General features: G+C 46.1%; 1 protein-coding gene across 11 annotated transcripts in view; it reads left to right on the forward strand.

Moving 5' to 3' along the window:
- The window catches only part of RGS3 (regulator of G protein signaling 3), a 145,326-nt gene that overhangs the window by 94,133 nt on the left and 34,932 nt on the right, over nucleotides 1–16,261 (forward strand). Inside the window, exons 1-2 of one of the 11 annotated variants that reach the window (XM_082403812.1) lie at nucleotides 15,504–15,903; nucleotides 16,037–16,060. The exons of 8 other annotated variants lie outside the window; for them this stretch is intronic. In XM_082403812.1, coding sequence (XP_082259938.1) covers nucleotides 15,850–15,903; nucleotides 16,037–16,060 — 78 coding nt within the window. In that variant the 5' untranslated portion in view covers nucleotides 15,504–15,849. Of the gene's footprint in view, nucleotides 1–15,503; nucleotides 15,904–16,036; nucleotides 16,061–16,106 lie in introns of those variants that run through there. 2 more of the 11 variants (XM_082403800.1, XM_082403803.1) reach the window with 2 other exon arrangements.

Here is a 16,261-nt window from a genome sequence, read left to right on the forward strand (position 1 = left end):
TCAGTCCCAAGGAAATTGAGACAGTCTGGGTAAGAGGCCATTTCCCCACACACTCACCAACACTGTGCATTGTTACATTTTTTAGTAGGTTCACTTCTTTGAGTACTAGAGATGTTGGATGTTTATATGCCTTTTAGTTATTTACATTACCTCTTTTGTGAGTAGCTTGTTCAGATCTTTTGCCCATTTTTCTGTTGGGCTGCTTATAGTTTATTAATTCACAAGAGCTCTTTATAAAATAAGGATATTTGTATATTAACCTTTTATTTTTTATTTTTTTAAACTATAGGTGTTTCTGATTTATAGGTAGTCATATCTGTAAATTGCTTTGGTGGCAGCTTTAATGAAGTATTATTCACATATCATACAATTTATCCTTTTAAAGTGTACAACTCAGTGGTTTTTTAGTATATTCACAGACTTGTGCAACCATCACCACAGTCAATTTTAGAACATTTTCATTATTTCCAAAAGAAACCATACCCTTTAGCTATCACCCACCCATTCCCCCATCTCCTCCAGCCCTACACAACCACTAATCCACTTTCTGTCTCTATAGATTTGTTCTGGACATTTCCTATAAATGGAATCATGTAATATTAAGTCTTTTGTGACTGGCTTCCTTTATTTAGCATGAGGTTTTCAAGGTTTATCCATGTTGTAGCATGTATCAGGACCTTATTCCTCTTATGGTGGAATAATATTCCATTGTATGGCTATACCACATTTTATTTATTCAGTCATCTGTTGATGAATCTTTGGGTTGTTTCCACCTTTGGGCTATTATGAATAATGCTGCCATAAATGTTTGTGTACAAGTTTTTGTGTGGACGTATGTTTTCATTTCTTTTGAGTATATACATAGGAGTAGAATTCCTGGATCAAATGGTAATTCTTTTTAACTTTCTGAGGAACTGCTAGACTCTTTTCCAAAGTAGCTTCATGATTTTACCTTCCCACCATCAGCGTACAAGTATTCCAATTTCTCCACATTCTCTCTAACACTTGTTATTTTCCTGTTTTTTTTAAAATCATAGCCATCCTAGTGGGTGTGAAATAGCATCTCATTGTGGTTTTGAATTGTGTTTTTCTGATGACTAATATCATATTTATAAATTAAAAAAAATATTTTTTTGCCTTTAGTGTTGTGATATCCACCCCAGGGTTATACAATATTCACTTCCCCCCACACCTTGAACTTTATGGTTTTATTTTTCAACTTTTAACATTTAGTCTATCTGGAATTTACTTTGGTATATGCTATGAGCAAAAATGCTTTTCATTCTTTCCAAACAGTTATTTGCTCCAGTGCTTTTACATTATATTAGGATAAGTATCCTCTCATTACTCTTTTTAAAAAATAATCCTGTTCTCACATATTTGTTCTTTTATTTTTTTTAACATCTTTATTGGAGTATAATTGCTTTACGATGGTGTGTTAGTTTCTGCTATATAACAAAGTGAATCAGTTATACATCTACAAATGTCCCCATATCTCTTCCCTCTTGCATCTCCCTCCCTCCCACCCTCCCTATCCCATCCCTCTAGGTGGTCACAAAGCACCGAGCTGATCTCCCTGTGCTATGCGGCTGCTTCCCACTAGCTATCTATTTTACATCTGGTAGTGTATATATGTCCATGCCACTCTCTCACTTCGTCCCAGCTTACCCTTCCCCCTCCCCATATCCTCAAGTCCATTCTCTAGTAGGTCTGCATCTTTATTCCCATCTTGCCCCTAGGTTCTTCTGACCAATTGTTTTTTCTTTTTTTTCTTTTTTTTTTTTTTTTTTTAGATTCCATATATATGTGTTAGCATATGGTATTTGTTTTTCTCTTTCTGACTTACTTCACTCTGTATGACAGTCTCTAGGTCCATCCACCTCACTACAAATAACTCAGTTTCGTTCCTTTTTTATGGCTGAGTAATATTCCACTGTATATATGTGCCACATCTTCTCTATCCATTCATCTGTCGATGGACACTTAGGTTGCTTCCATGTCCTGGCTATTGTAAATAGAGCTGCAATGAACATTTTGGTACATGACTCTTTTTGAATTACGGTTTTCTCAGGGTATATGCCCAGTAGTGGGATTGCTGGGTTGTATGGTAGTTCTATTTTTAGTTTTTTAAGGAACCTCCATACTATTCTCCATAGTGGCTGTATCAATTTACATTCCCACCAGCATTGCAAGAGGGTTCCCTTTTCTCCACACCCTCTCCAGCATTTATTGTTTGTAGATTTTTTGATGATGGCCATTCTGACTGGTGTGAGATGATATCTCATTGTAGTTTTTTTTTTTTTAAAGTAACTATTTCTTTTTTTTTTTTTTTAATTTTATTTATTTATTTATTTACTTATGGCTGTGTTGGGTCTTCGTTTCTGTGCGAGGGCTTTCTTTAGTTGCGGCAAGTGGGGGCCACTCTTCATCGCGGTGCACGGGCCTCTCACTATCGCGGCCTCTCTTGTTGTGGAGCACAGGCTCCAGACGCGCAGGCTCAGTAATTGTGGCTCACGGGCCTGGTTGCTCCGCAGCATGTGGGATCCTCCCAGACCAGGGCTCGAACCCTTGTCCCCTGCATTGGCAGGCAGACTCTCAACCGCTGCGCCACCAGGGAGGCCCATCTCATTGTAGTTATTTATTTATTTATTTATTTATTTATTTATTTATTGGCTGCTTTGGGTCTTCGTTGCTGCACGCGGGCTTTCTCTAGTTGTGGCGAGCGGTGGCTACTCTTCATTGCGGTACACATGCTTCTCACTGCGGTGATTTCTTTTGTTTTGGAGCACGGGCTCTAGGCACGGGGGCTTCAGTAGTTGTGGCACATGGGCTCAGCAGTTGTGGCTCGTGGGCTCTAGAGCGCAGGCTCAGTAGTTGTGATGCATGAGCTTAGTTGCTCCACGGCATGTGGGATCTTCCCAGACCAGGTCTCGAACCCCTGTCCCCTGCATTGGCAGGCAGATTCTTAACCACTGTGCCACCAGGGAAGTCCCTCACTGTAGTTTTGATTTGCATTTCTCTAATGATTAATGAATATTTGTTCCTTTAAATGCAATTCAATATAATTTTATTCAGTCCCCACCTCCTCCCTGCCTCTCCCCCCCAAATCTCATTGAGATTTGCATTGTAATTACATTTAAAAATATACATCAAAAAGGGGAGTTTTGAAGTCTATACAACACCGTCTTCCCATCCAGGAATAGGATTATGTCTCTTCATTTATGCAAATCTTCTTTTAAGATTTCCAAAGTAAAGTTTTGAAAAAAAAATTTCTATACTGGTCTTGTACATTTGTTGTTAAACTTATTTGAGGAAATTGAAAATTTTTATTTATATTACAAATGGGAATATTTATTTATTTGCATTACATATATTCCTTGATATACTTGTACAAAACTTGTACAAATATATCCTAAACATTGCTGAGCTGAATAAAATAAAGAAAATCTCCCATTCTCCAAGCCCTTTCCCCATTGATAGCCACTACTGTAAGTTTGGTGTGTTCCTCCAAATATTTTTTCCATACACATAAACTTAGTATATCATATAAACCTTTCACATCAGTCTTAAAGTTCTCCCTCTTTCCTTTTATTTTTATTTAAAAATTTTTTAAAATTAATTTTTATTGGAGTATAGTTGCTTTACAATGTTGTGTTAGTTTGTGCTGTACAGCAAAGTGAATCAGTTATACATATACATCTATCCCCTCTTTTTTAGATTTCCTTCCCATTTAGGTCACCACAGAGCACTGAGTAGAGTTCCCTGAGCTATGCAGTAGGTTCTCATTAGTTATCTATTTTATACATAGTAGTGTATATATGTCAATCCCAGTCTCCCAGTTCATCCCACCCCCAACCCCCTTGGTATCCGTAAGTTTGTTCTCTACATCTGTGTCTCTATTTCTGCTTTGCAGATAAGTTCATCTGTACCATTTTTCTAGGTTCCACATATAAGCAATAGTATATATGATATTTGTTTTTCTCTTTCTGACTTACTTCGCCCTGTATGACAGTCTCTAGATCTATCCATATCTCTGCAAATGGCACTATTTCGTTCCTTTTTATGGCTGAGTAATATTCCATTGTATATATGTAGCACATCTTCTTTATCCATTCCTCTGTTTTTTTTAAAAAAATTATTTATTTATTTTTATTTGTTTATTTATGGCTGTGCCGGGTCTTCGTTTCTGTGCGAGGGCTTTCTCTAGCTGCGGCAAGTGGGGGCCACTCTTCATCGCGGTGCGCGGGCCTCTCACCATCACGGCCTCTCTTGTTGCGGAGCACAGGCTCCAGACGCGCAGGCTCAGTAATTGTGGCTCACGGGCCTAGCTGCTCCGCGGCATGTGGGATCTTCCCAGACCAGGGCTCGAACCCGTGTCCCCTGCATTGGCAGGCAGATTCTCAACCACTGCGCCACCAGGGACGCCCTCCATTCCTCTGTTGATGGACATTTAGGTTGCTTCCATGTCCTGGCTGTTGTAAATAGCGCTGCAATGAACATTGGGGTGCATGTATCTTTTTGAATTATGTTTTTCTCTGGGTATATGACCAGGAGTGGGATTGCTGGGTCATATGGTTGTTGTATTTTTAGTTTTTTGAGGAACGTCTATACCGTTCTCCATAGTGGCTGTATCCCTCTTTGTTTTTAGTAGCCAGTGGGCCATAATTTATTTAACTGCCCCCCATACTGATGTGCAATCAGGTTGTTTCCAATGTTTTGACATTATGAGCACTGCTGCAATAAACATCCTGAGAATGTTACATCTTGCTGCACTTTTCTGTAGGATAGAGCGAGACACACACTACCAAAGTGCTCTACAAATGCTTTCCTTCTGTTTAAACATGTAATCTGTCCAACATTATTGTTATTATCCCCATTCTACAGATGAGAAAACAAAGAAACAGAGAGGTTAAGTAGATGTACAATTTACATCACAGTGAATGACAGTGCCTATTTCCCTACACCCAACCTAATACTGGATGTCATTGCTCTTAATTCTTTGTTTGTATGAAAAGGGAAAATTTATATTTTATTTTAATTTATAATTATTTGATTATTAGTGAGGTTGGGCTTCTTTTTACATTTATTAGTCATTTATATTTCTTCTTCGTCTCATCAGTTCATATCATTTGCCCAGTTTTCTACTGGGGCATTTGTTTTACTTGTAATATTAGAATATTAACCGTTTGCTTATTATGTAGGTTACAAATATTTTTTCCAGTTTATCATTTATCTTTTAACTTTATTTATAGTATCTTTTATCATTCAGAAGTTAACATTTTTTAATAATCAAATATTTTTGTAGTCAAGTCTGTTTTTTGAGGGTAGGGGGCTATACTTTCTGAGGCCTTTTCCTCTTCAAAATTATAACAAATATTCTTCTGTATATTTTTCCAGTACTTTTAACCTTTTATGTTTTACATTCATATTTTTACTTCATCTGCACTTAATCTAGTGCCTGGTGTCAGATGGAACTCTTACTAATTTTTTCCCCAAGTGGTTGACCAGTTTTTCCAAACCTATTTTTTTGAGTTATCCTTCCTTTACTCATTTATCATAGACCAAATTTCCACACATTGGTGGGTTGATTTTTGAATTCGCTTGTTTCCCTCATTTATTCGTCTATTTCTACATCATACTGAGACTTAATCACTGTAGCTTCATAATATGTTTTAGTAGTATTAAATATCCCAAGGCTAACTTCTCATTATTCTTCTGCAAAATTTCCTCTGAAGTTACACACCCTAATTCTAGTCTGCTGGTGATTTTACCCATATCTTTTTTACCGACGTATTTCAATATCAAGAATGACACCAAAAAAAATCTACAAACAATAAATGCTGGAGAGGATGTGGAGAAAAGGGAACCCTCTTGCACTGTTGGTGGGAATGTAAATTGATACAGCCACTATGGAGAACAGTCTGGAGGTTCCTTAAAAAACTAAAAATAGAACTACCATATGACCCAGCAATCCCACTACTGGGCATATACCCTGAGAAAACCATAATTCAAAAAGAGTCATGTACCACAATGGTCATTGCAGCTCTATTTACAATAGCCAGGACATGGAAGCAACCTAAGTGTCCATCGACAGATGAATGGATAAAGAAGATGTGGCACATATATACAATGGAATATTACTCAGCCATAAAAAGAAACGAAATTGAGTTATTTGTAGTGAGGTGGATGGACCTAGAGTCTGTCATACGAGTGAAGTAAGTCAGAAAGAGAAAAGCAAATACTGTATGCTAACACATATATATGGAATCTAAATAAAATAAAATAAAATAAAATGGTTCTGAAGAACCTAGGGGGCAGGGCAGGAATAAAGACGCAGACTTAGAGAATGGACTTGAGGGCACAAGGAGGGGAAGGGTAAGCTGGGACGAAGTGAGAGAGTGGTATGGACATATATACACTACCAGATGTAAAATAGCTAGCTAGTGGGAAGCAGCCGCATAGCACAGGGAGATCAGCTCGGTGCTTTGTGACCACCTAGAGGGGTGGGATAGGGAGGGTGGGAGGGAGATGCAAGAGGGAGGAGATATGGGGATATATGTTTATGTATAGCTGATTTACTTTGTTATAAAGCAGAAACTAACACACCATTGTAAAGCGATTATACTCCATAAAGATGTTAAAAAAAAAAAAAGAATGACACCAGATCTATAATAGCGTGTCCTCATGTCCTACAACCCATAATAAGCATGGCAGCTGGCCCATACTTCTCTTTGCTTTTCTCCATGACTCCTAGGTATTGCTGAAATCATCTGAAATTTTATTTCTGATTGTTATTATTCTTTTTAAAAAAAAAAATTATTTATTTATTTTCGGCTACGTTGGGTCTTCATTGCTGCGCACGGGCTTTCTCTAGTTGCGGAGAGGGGGGCTACTCTTCATTGTGGTGCACAGGCTTCTCATTGCGGTGGCTTCTCTTGTTGCGGAGCACGGGCTGTAAGAGCGCGGGCTTCAGTAGTTGTGGCACACGGGCTCAGTAGTTGTGGCTCACGGGCCTAGTTGCTCTGCGGCATGTGGGATCTTCCTGGAGCAGGGCTTGAACCCATGTCCCCTGCATTGGCAGGCAGATTCTTAACCACTGTGCCACCAGGGAAGCCCTGATTGTTATTATTCTTAAACATTAGTTCTATTGCATTTTGAGAATCATTTACTTAAAATTGCATTTAACTTATCAATTATGTCATCCGTAGTTAAGTGTGTAAATGTTTCTGGCTTCATTGCTTGCCAGGCTCTTGTATCCCACAGCATCTTTTTCTTGACTTCTGGATTTTGATTCATTTTGGTCTGGAGAGCTTTCTTGGGTAAATTTTTCAGAAAGGATCTGTGGGTGGCATACTTTCTTAGTCTTTGTAAGTCTGAAAATATTTGCCCTCATGTTTGAGTCATCTTTTGCCTGAGTAGTGAATTCTAGGTTAATAGTCCTCCCACAGAAACCTGAGAGAAAGGCTCTATTGTCCCAGCATTTGGTGTTGTAAGAAGTGCAGTACTCACTTGATTCGCTAAAGTTTCTTTATGGAAGCAAGCAGGATTTCTCTTTCCAATCTTTGGAATTTAGAAATTTCCCCAGATTATTTCTAGTTGTTTGCTCTCTTTTGGTAATTTTTCCTGGTACTAACTAGGTAAGCCTTTCCGGTCTGAAGACCCAAGTCTTCCCTTAGTTCAGGGAAATTTTTTACTGATTTTTGGAATAATTTATTTTCTATGTTTTAAAATTTCCTCTTTTTGGATTTCCTACTACAAATAATAGTAATAATACCACCTAATATTTATCAAATGTACTTTCCTTCTGCTGTAATATGCAATCTGCTTAACACTGTTGTTATTATTCCCACTTTATAGGTGAAGAAACAATGGAACAGAGAGGTTAAATAGACTGTACAAGGTCTCACAGCTAGGAGGTATAGTCCATGATCCAAACTCAGGCATCTGGCTTCAGAACCTGTGTTCTTAGCTACTGTGCTATACGCCCTGCCTGTCAGAACCAACCTCCAGACTTGACCCTGACCCTGACCTCAATACTCTTCAGTGAAAATTTGAGTGTTGACAGCTAGGGACTCTATAAGCAGTAGGAGAAAACATAGGGATGCTAGAATGAAGGAACTGAAAGAGACGGAGAAACTGAGGACCAGAGAGGAGCAGAGATCATCAGAGGTTCTCCAGTGAATTCAGAATTGGGAATCTTACCCTCCCCCTTTTTCCCTCTGTTCAGCCATGCTCTTCAGGCCTCATCTCTGTCCCACCTCTCTAAACAGCAGCCAAGATGATTCTTCCTATAAAGCAGACCCTGTCACCTTCTCACTGCTGAATGTTTGTTGAATGACTGCATGAATGAAAAAATAATTCCAGAGTACTTATTGTATGTCAGACACTGTGCTAAACACTGGTGATTCAGCACACATTAGTCAAGAATCTTCCAGTTGCAAGTGACAAGAATCCAACTCAAATTAGCTTCAGCCAAGAAATGGAATTTATTGGATTTAGGAGGGTAGCCTTCAGGCATAGCTGGATTCAAGACCTTGAGCAATATCACCAAGAACTGGCTTCACCCGCTCTATCTCTTGGCTCTACCTGCTTATGTGTTGGCTCACTCCCTTAGTGATGGCAGACAGTTGCCAGAAATACCAGGGTGAAGGCCTTACAGTTTGACTCCCTCAATCATTTCAGCAATAATCCTGGGTCTGAGTTTTATTGTTTCAAGCTGGATCATGTGCCTATCCCAGTCACTGAAGACAATAGGATGGGATAAAGTGACTGGCTGTGGCCTGGGTCACATGGCCATCCCTGGAGTGGGAGATGGGTCAGTTCCACGTGAATCACCTGGTTTGAGAGTGAGGGAAGGACGGGTGGTTCCTCAGATGGCAAAGAAGCACAGATAGAAGCTGGTCAGGCAAATGTCCTCTACTTTGTGGTTCATCAACCAACATAGTTCTCATCTCCATAGGGCTAATTAATAGTCTAGTGTGGTGGAGGACAATTGGAGGAAAGACAGACCCCAACCAAGTATGAACAATATATAATGAAAAGATGACATTTGTGACAGAAGGCCCAATGAGGGCACCTACTGGGAGGATCTGGTCAGGGACATGAGGCAAGGGGCAGGAGCTGGGATGTAGGACGGATCACTCTAGGTGAGGACCTTGAGGTAGACCAGAGTGCATGGGGGCATGAGGGAGGGGAAAAGGAAGCACGAGATGAGCTGGAGGAGTGTTCAGGGTCCGAGAGGCTGTGTAAGGAGTCTGAACTTTATCCTGGGGCGCTGGGAGCTCTGTGTTCGATGTGTGTCATAGAAAGCTCACAGCCTTGTTGACGAGAATGGCGTAGAGGATGGCAAGTCGAGAGGTAGGGAGCAGTTAGAAAGCTGTTGCCCTCACCCTGGGAAGAGGTGCTGGTGCCTTGGACTAGGGTGCAGGCAGCAGGGATCGAGAGATGAGGGATCCGCATGACATGGAGGAGGTGGGATCTGCGAGATCTGGTGATTAATTGCATGGGGGGAGAGTTTGGGATAGGGATGACGCCCATGAGTCTGGTTCAGGCAAACAGGTGATTGGTGGTGCCGTTCTCTGAGCTGGGAGCAGTGGAGAGGGAAGCATCTGGGTGACAGGATCATGAGTCCCACTGCAGGTGTGAGTGCTGTGTTAGAGGCCTAGTTAGTGAGTTCTCGTAGAAACAAGGACATTTTGACCAGGGCTTCTTAAATCACCTGCGGTGAAGAGCCTTATACTTTTGTTAAAATGCACACTGTATATGATATCTCATGCTGGTTTGACAGCACCCGAACCAGCCTTATAAGTATTCAATCAGACCACTCCATTGTCTTGCACTTGGATGTCATGGCAATGTCAAGTTGCTACAGAAGTTTCCAAACACTCTTGATTTTGCTGCTTATCTTGTTGTAAACCAGTAACAAGCAGTTCATGGACCAGTGCATCCTGCAGACCACATGCTGGGTGGCACTGATCTCGTCCAACCCTAGCACCCATTTTAGAGACAGGCAAGTTGAGGCCCAAGGAGGGGACTGGCCTTGCCCCAGGTCCTGCAGAAAACAGCAGCAAAGCCAGCATTTCAGTCCAGTCTTTCATCTGCTGACCCTCTGTTTTGGTGACCCGGGCTTAGGCTCAACAGTCCAAGCAAGGGGTGAACTCGGGGGAGTCCGGGGATGATCTGCATTTAGCGGCCAAGGTCACAGGACTGGCCTCCACATCTGTGCTGAAGACTTCCCAGGAACTCCAGTAGTCAAGACGGCCTGACCCTGGAGCTGGCACAAGCACAGTGGGTCGAGGATTGCTCCCAAAAACCTGAAATCCCAGGCCAGTGAGTGGCTGGTTGGACTGGAGCCAGGAAAGGAGCCAGTCGTGGCTCTTGGCCATCCTGTGCCACTGCAGCACCCAAGGTCAGGCTGATGCTTGGTGGCTGTGATGTGTGCCCCAGGCCAGCGACAGTTCTCAGGACCAGCTCTCCGGGGGGACTTTTGTCTACTGGCTTTTGCTGCATGTGGGCTTCCCCTGGCTGTCGTTGGGAGATGCAGTTCCCATGAGCAGATTGGGATTGTCCTTGCTGCCTGAAGTTGCTGAGGAAGAGGCACACGTCAAGGGCAGAGACATTTGGGGAACATGAATTAGGGCAGGGCATACAGCTTAAGAGCATACACCTCGGTGCCATGCTGCCTATTTTGCCATTGCCTTTGCCATGTAACCTTTCTGTACCTTAGTTTTCCCATCTGTAGGATGGGGATGATGATAGTAGCCTGTTGCTCAATAAATGTTAGTGATTATCAGCTATTAGTAGAACTGGGCACCATGTTAGGCTCTCATCTATTAGACCCTCAACAGATATTTTCACATTTAACATTACTCTTTTTTTTAAAAAAATAAATAAATTTATTTATGGCTGCGTTGGGTCTTCGTTGCTGCACGCGGGCTTCCTCTAGTTGCAGTGAGCGGGGGCTACTCTTTGTTGCGGTGCGCGGGCTTCTCATTGCAGTGGCTTCTCTTGTTGCGGAGCATGGGCTCTAGGTGTGCGGGCTTCAGTAGTTGTGGCTCGTGGGCTCTAGAGTGCAGGCTCAGTAGTTGTGGCACACGGGCTTAGCTGCTCCGCGGCATGTGGGATCTTCCCGTACCAGGGCTCAAACCCGTGTCCCCTGCATTGGCAGGCAGATTCTGAACCACTGCGCCACCAAGGAAGTCCTAACATTACTCTTTTCACCAACCCACTCAAGGTCAATCCTGTCCTTTGACAGATGATAGCAGCAACAATGACAACACAACAACAGGCCCTCCGTATGCACTATCTCATTTAGTCTTCTGCAGGGCCCATTGAGGCAGATGGTAATAGCCCCATTTTACAGATGAGGAAACCGAGACTCAGAGACATTAAAGTGACTTGCCAAAGATGACTCACATTCAAATTTTTTTAGGCTGCAAAGTCTGTGCTCTTTCTAAATACCGCTGACAGAACCTAATCCTTTAGTAAGAGGACCTCGTGGGGCCTGGGACTGACTCTTGAAGGGGAGGAGTGAAACTGGGGGGCTATGGACACCCATCTCTGGCCTCATTTTGGGATGGAAGACTGAGACCAGTAAGGGGGAAGGGACCTGCCCTGGGTTCTGCAGACTACAGGCCAAAACTCCCCCTGGGTTTGAACCTGAGGATGGATGCCTGCTCTGTCCTGCTCACCCGCACTCCACTTGCAGCACGTGCCCCCGAGAACAAGGCAGGTGCCCCCAGGAAGAGCCAGGAGCATGCCCTTAGCAAGTGGTGGGAGAGTGTGTCCCTTGCCCTGCTGTTAGGGTCCTAGAGGCCAGAACATGGCAGGACAGTTCTTAATTAAGCATCAGCCCCAGAGTCAGCTGTGCCCACCCTCCAAGTCAGATCCCAGGAGCAGGCTGCTTCCCTGCCTGTGTCCATAGTTCCGAGTACAGGCTCCAGCACATAATAGGGATTCAGTAGTTATTGAAATAACCAATAGATGTTTCTTGGCCCACTCTTCTGTGGGGATGGCATTTCTGCATGGAGACTATAGACCCCAAAACCAAGGCTGTAAGACCCAATGAGTAAAGGCCCAGAACTTCCTAAGTGGGTTAGCAGATTTAAAGCTTGGGCTGGAGAGGCATATGCAGATACTTGCACAGTTCCCCAGGGCCACCCAGGGCCTTTGCCCTATTCTGTAACAGGGTGGAGCAGGGGCAGGGCTCTGTAGAAGGCGGGGCCAGTGTGTCCCAGCCCTGGCTTTCATTACCCCCATCACCCAAGCACAGGCCTGGCCCTTTCATTGTCCAAGGCAGTGAAAGCCTGAGCAGCTGCTGGTGGGGTATGGGCGTGGTCTTAGTCTGTCATAAGCTCTGGAATTGCTGGGACCACACCTCCCTGGCTTTGTGCCCAGTTTCTGTCATAGCGGCATCACTCTCCTCCCCACCCTGGAATAAAATCCCAGTAGACTTTGGATCAGAAGGCAGGACAGGGAAGCTCATTAAATAGCTTTTGGCAGGTACCCTCCTTTTTTTGAGGAGGGTATTGCTAAGGCTCAGTCTCCCCCAGGTGGAGTCTGCATGGGGAAGGAAGGTGGGTGGGTTTCCATCTGTGCAGGGTTCATGACAGGGTCTTGCGAACACAATTCCGGGCGGACCAGGCTTAACACAGTGGAGGCAGTGAGGGAAGACAGACGGAGCCTTGCTGTCGTGCGGCTGCGGGGAGCGGCCTGTCCGGGGTGTCTGGGCTGTATCTTGCTGCTGCTGCATCTCCTTAGGGGCCTCTCTGGAGCCTTGGGCTCTGCCTGGGGGTGCTGCTTCTCTTAAAATGGGAGGTGCACATACACTGGCTCCCTGCCAACCCTCCCTGGTCCTAGCTCTGGAAGCTGCTGCCAGCTTGCCTGAACAGTGAGACGTTTGCCTGCATGGCTGGGCTGTATAGCCAACTGGCTTCTCAGTATGTAGCTGGAGGGCTCTGTTCCATGGCCGCCCTGTGCAGTGGTGCAGGGCACAGCGGATAGTGGATTGGGTTTGATCCGTAGCTGTGCACTTACTGGTGACCTTGAGCAGGTTTCATTATCTCTCCGCCTCTGTTTAACTATCTGTAAAATGGGGACAGTAGACATCATATCTGATAGGGTTATGAAGATTTCATGAGTCAGTAATTGGGAAGTGCTCTGAACAGTGCTGACACGTACTGTCAAATAAGTGTTTGTTAAATAAAATATGGAGATCAATAAATGGGGCCCAGGCTCTGAGGGCCCAGGTGCTGATCCTGTGGCCTGTGGGCCACCTGGATCTCGCTGTTCCCTAGATCCCAAGTCCTCCTGTACTGAATAGCACCATCATTTACATAGGTCTGAGAAGCCCTGGGGTGCAACAGAAGGAGCACTGGACTGGGAGTTAGCAAGCTCTGGTCCCAGCCCTGCCACTCAGTTGCTCTGTTTCCTTGGGAAAGTCACTAACCCTCTCTGGGCCTCAGTTTCTCTGGCTGTCAATAGGGAATTTATAGAGTGAAAGATCTCCAAGGGCCCTTTCGGCTTAGATAGCCTGACTGACAGTGACTCTCCCATCCTGCCCCAGGCTGTACACTGGGAGGGTCCACATGCCTTGTTGATTTGTGTCTGGAGCTATGGAGAGGCAGTGGGCGGTGGCCGCCTGGGCTCCCCAGGCACTAGATGCTCTCCTAGCCCGGTCTGGCCTGGCCTGGCCTGCTCCTGGGCCTCGGGGCACTGAACTGCTGTGCCCTTTCCTCATTATCCTTGTGGTCCAGAGTATTGATGAATGCATTCTGGATCTGTTCTGGACTCAGTGCCCTGGGTTGGCAGGGCTGCTCTGGCACAGTGTCTAATGATGGGCTGGCTAGTCTGACTGTGAGCCTGATGTCTGTCTCCATCACTAAGCTGTCGGCTTGGCGAGTGCAGGGCCCCTTTCTGCCTGTTCTCCACCGCATCCCAGCACAGAACCTGGCAGGTAGTTGGTGCTCTGAAACTGTTCATTGAGAGGTGAAGACTCAGCTGAACTCAAGGACTTCTCTCATCTCAAGGAACCCTATATTCAGGCTCTCCACCCTAAGGAATCTTATCCTAAGCACCAGAAATTCCACCCTCGGAACTGTCAGCCTCCCATTGGAACTGGCCGTCTCCTGAGACTCACCTCCTTAGTTTCCCAGGACAAGAATGGGCCCTGCTTCCCAGGAACCTGCAGGATGACAGCCTTCCAATCTGGAGGGTTCTTGGGCCCTGCAAGGACTGCCTTGGATCTGCCCCCAGGGACAAGGCAAAGTGTTGATTGGAGTGCTTAAGTGCCCAGCTCAGATGAGGGCTGTTCCGAGTTGACCCTAATAAAGGATGTTTTCTTATGTCAGCATGCATGAACATGCTGGTATGTGTGAGAGAGACAGGAATAGAGAGTCAGAGACAGGGTCAAGGAGGCAGGCAGAGACAGACATTCAGAGACTTTGAGACTAGTACAAGGAGACTAAGAGGCAGAGGGACAGCACTTCAGCCTAGGGTGGCCGAGGCAGGGTGAGGTGAGAAAGGAGGATAGGGGCTCTTCCTGCCCCATTTTTTTCTGGGCTGACATCCAGGTTGCCTGCCACTTGGGTGGTAAGCATGTTCAGGCTGGAACTGGCTATGGGACAGACACCTCTGACCTGAGCCCCAGGCGCAGCCCAGGGTGTGTTTGTTGACATCAGACAAGCAGCTGCAGCAGCTGTAGTCTCAGCATCAAACAGCTTTGCGCTGGCAAGACAGCTTCCTGTGGGGCTGCACAGTGGTTTCGAGTGGGCATCCTGGAGTTGGACCTACCGGTCTTCAAATCCTACTGGTCTTCAAACAGCAAGCTGTGGGCAGCTTCCACTACCATTCCCTACGCTGGATTCTTCATCTGCAAATAGGGTAATACTAGTACCTGCCTCACAAGGTGCCGATGAGGATTAAATGAATTAACGAAGGCCAAACTCTCAAAATAGTGCCTGGCCCGGGATCACTGAATCCTCTATTAAACCCCCAGGTGGGTAGGTCAAGGGTTGTCAGCCCCATTTTACAGATGAGGAAATCCAGGCTCAGAGATGGGCAGGGACTTGCTCAGTGCACCCAGTCAACCAGGGCTGGAGCTGGAACCTGAACTGGGGACCCTTGCCTCCCAGGCCAGTGCTCTTCCTCTGCCCCCCGCGGTCCCTCTGTTAGGGACCTCTCCTTCACTTGTGATCCTAACTCTTGGGCTGTTGTAATGTGCTCCTCGCAGCCACCGTCCTGGGGGGAGGAAGCCCCAAGCTCTCTGTCCATCTCTGCTTGCCCGGATTTGGCACACAAAAGTGCTAAATAAAAACATGTGTGTTGGACTGCGCTGATGGCGCTGCTGGCGCTGCTGGGAGATGACTGAAGCAGCCGCTCCCCCCCGCCCCGGGGGCGGTGGCATTCTTGGAGTCAGTGCCTGTCGGTTGCAGGACCCTGGGTTAAATTGCAGCCGCCCACTGGGACGAGAGCAACGTGGGGGTGGGAGGGCGCCGGGAGGTTTCCATGATTGGCTCCGTCCTGGTCCTGCCGGAGAGCCGGAGCTGCGGCCAGTGGGGTCGCGCTGCCCCAGCTGGGGGAGCCCTCGGGATGTGTGTGGGGAGCAGTGCCGGGGAATGCTGCTGTGAGCCATGGATGCCTCTCCCTCCAGAGCGGCGCTCCGGGGGGCCAGCCCCGGGCCTGGGGACTGATGGCAGGGGAGCCAGGGCTGGCGCATGTGAGCCTGTAACCCAGGAACCGTCCCGGCCCCTCGCAGGCTGAAGGACGGGGTGGCCGAGGACTCTTCCTCGAGACATCCCGGGCTCCTTTTCAGATGAAAGTGTCTTGGGAAATTACAGAGTTTTCTATGTGATGGAAGAAAGAAGTCCAACCTCTCTCCAGAGTGGCGGCAACGGGCTGGACAGGGTGTGTGTTTGGGAAGGGCGCTGGAGGAGGAGGAGGAGGAAGAGGAGGAGGGACGAGTGATGCAAGGGTTTTGAAAACGCTACCTAGATGTGGGAGGGGGAACCTGGTCATTTGGTTCGGCTTTTCCCGGCAGGTATCGCTCCCCTGGGGACCTTGGGTAAGTCCATGAATAGCCCTGCGGACACAAAGGAGCTCTGTCTGCGGAAGGCAGCCGCTTGACGCGCCACCAGGAGCTGCCACAGCTGCCCGCCTGCCCGCCCGCCCGCCGGCGGGAGGAGCTGGGCGGAGACCCGGGCGGGCGGGCAGGCGGGCAGGAGCGGCAGCCGGGAGTCCCCGGGTCCCTGCCGGAGTGTGCTGG

This window comes from Balaenoptera borealis (genome assembly GCF_965194805.1).
Source record: "Balaenoptera borealis genome assembly, chromosome: 8".
Lineage (NCBI taxonomy): Eukaryota > Metazoa > Chordata > Mammalia > Artiodactyla > Balaenopteridae > Balaenoptera > Balaenoptera borealis.